The 2,571-nt window shown below is 48.3% G+C and overlaps 1 protein-coding gene across 1 annotated transcript in view; it reads left to right on the top strand.

Annotated features, from left to right (window-relative positions):
- The window catches only part of LOC109861322, a gene marked incomplete at its 5' end in the record, with an annotated part of 13,726 nt that extends 11,190 nt beyond the window's left edge, over nucleotides 1-2,536 (top strand). Inside the window, 3 exons of the mRNA XM_020440909.1 lie at nucleotides 399-1,342; nucleotides 1,454-1,558; nucleotides 1,658-2,536. Coding sequence (XP_020296498.1) covers nucleotides 399-1,342; nucleotides 1,454-1,558; nucleotides 1,658-2,536 — 1,928 coding nt within the window. The remainder of the gene's footprint in view (nucleotides 1-398; nucleotides 1,343-1,453; nucleotides 1,559-1,657) is intronic.
- Nucleotides 2,537-2,571: the final 35 nt, after the last annotated feature.

Below are 2,571 nucleotides of genomic sequence, written 5' to 3'. Positions count from 1 at the left end.
TTTTTACATAAATTTTCATGTATTCTATTATTACGCAACTCATTTCACGCGCATAAATCAAATAAATTAATAAAAAAAGCTAATAGTTCACTCAAAATTGAATTTTTCTATGGTGGGTACCGGGGTAACCGGGTGCGTCCGCGGCATATGTATACTTTAAACTAGATTATTTGTGCTTAAAAAACTTCTTAAAAATCTCCAAATGCACCATTTGCTTAAAAATGAGTTAAATAACGACGATCCGGGCGTACAAAGCAAAATTTTCATTTTTAACCCACTTACATGCAAAAATCAGCAGTGGTGGGCACCCGGGTAACCGGGTGCGCACACAAGGGTTAACACACTCGCAAATTAGTCGTACGTCGGTCCGTTACCAGCCGTTAAATATTACTCGCCAGATAGTATGTCTAGCGAAGAACGCGAACGTTTTTTGTTGTGGCACGCGGAACAGATGCGCGAAAACGCAGGTTTTGACTTTCAACGCGAGATAGTTCGTTATTGTCGTAACGACGTTGATATCTTGCGGCGAGCGTGCATGGCTTTCCGCAAGATATTTCTCGAGCGCGAAAACGTATGTCCGTTCGAAGAATGCACGACCATCGCTTCCACATGTATGCGCGTTTCCCGCAAAAACTTTTTACGTGAGGAAGAGATCGGCGTCATTCCTTGCGGCGGATATTGCCTCGCGGATACGCAATCCCGCAAAGCTCTGCAGTGGCTGGTGTGGAAGGAGCGCGAGCTTGGCCGCATCATTGTTCACGCGGGTCACGGGCGAGAACATCGTCTCGCGGAAGTCGGAGGCATTCCCGTCGACGGGTATTACGAGACGGCGAACGGTGAGCGTCACGTGTTGCAATACCACGGCTGCTTTTGGCACGAGTGTCCCGTGTGTTTTAAAACGGAACGCGACAAACGTCTCTGCACGGGGGAACGCGAAGTGTACGACACGATGAACTTGCGATACGAGCGTACACTGACAACGTCATGGCGTCTTCGCAAACGAAGGTACATCGTGACGGAGAAATGGGAGTGCGCTTTTGATCGCGATACGCGGGAAAATCGCGAAATGCGAGCGTTTTTAGACCAACATCCGATGCTCGCGGCTGAACCGCTTTTACCGCGTGACGCGTTTTTCTGCGGTCGAACGGGAAACATCGCAATTCGGCGCGAAGTTACGGGTATGGAGAAAATACGTTACGTAGACGTGTGTTCTCTATACCTTTACGTGTTGAAAACCGGCGCTTTCCCGATTGGACATCCGAAAATTTTTGTCGGACAAAAAGAGTGCGCCTCGCTTATCGGAGCGATGCCCGGTGTCGATTTTTCCGCGGTCGAGGGGCTTGTGCGTTGTAGAGTGCTTCCTCCGCGCAATCTCTTTCACCCTGTACTCCCGTACCGCGTGCAGGGCAAACTACTGTTTGTCTTGTGTCGCAGTTGCTGCGAAAACTTCTAGCAGACACAGTGCTCGCACGAAAATCCGCGCGATCGTGAATTCGAAAACGTGTGGGTATCGTGCGAATTACGCAAAGCTGTGGAGAAGGGTTATCTCGTGACTGCAGTGAGCGAGATATGGAAATACGATACGAGCCGATACGACGCTGATACGCGTCAGGGGGGATTATTTGCCGAATACATAAACTGTTTTCTGAAATTAAAGCAAAAGGCGAGCGGATGGCCGAGCGAATGCGTGGACGACCAATCTAAAGAACGATATCTTCGAGAATACGAAACAGTCGAGGATATCGCTCTAGATAGAGCAAACATTGCGCAAAATCCGGGTTTACGCTCGGTCGCAAAGCTGTGCCTCAATTCGTTTTGGGGAAAATTCGGGCAACGATCGAACTTGCCGAGTACCGAGGTGGTAAAGTTGCAAGAACGTCTCGTATCGCTATTGTCAAGCCCCGAGCACGAGGTAACCGATATATTACCTGTGAATGACGAGGTAATATATGTTTTGTGGCAAATGCGGGACGAGGCGGTCATACCCTCTTCGATTACCAACGTGATAATAGCGGCGTACACGACGGCACAGGCGCGATTGAAACTGTACGAATATTTAGAACGTTTAGGCGAGCGTGTTCTTTATTACAATACAGATTCGTGTATTTATGTGAGCAGCGGAGAACCCGGCGAATACGAACCGCGTACGGGAAATTTCCTGGGCAATATGACGGACGAGCTTGAAGGCTACGGCCGTGGTAGTTACATCGAGTCGTTTGTATCCGGTGGCCCGAAATTTCACGCGTACGTAGTTCGTACTCTGGACGGTGGCGCGCGGGAGGTGTGTAAAATCAAGGGAATAACTCTAAATTCCGCAACCTCCCGCATAATTAATTTCAATAGCGTTAGGGAATTGTTAATGAGAAGAGAAAGAAAAGTAGAAAATGTGTCGATAAATCTGCATTTTAGAGCGATTTGTCGCACCGCGTTTCACGAAGTTGTGACGCGGGACGAATCAAAAATCTGCTCGCCGGTTTTGCTGAAGCGTAGATTTATCGACGAGCGACGCTCCGTTCCATACGGCTACTTAGAATAAGACTTTTTTCCGCGCATTCTCTTGTAAATAGTTTG

Source organism: Pseudomyrmex gracilis, unplaced genomic scaffold (assembly GCF_002006095.1).
Source record: "Pseudomyrmex gracilis isolate BER0280 unplaced genomic scaffold, ASM200609v1 scaffold_687, whole genome shotgun sequence".
Lineage (NCBI taxonomy): Eukaryota > Metazoa > Arthropoda > Insecta > Hymenoptera > Formicidae > Pseudomyrmex > Pseudomyrmex gracilis.
The sequence above is the reverse complement of the archived record's forward strand: the minus strand, read 5'-3'. Positions and strand labels throughout refer to the sequence as shown.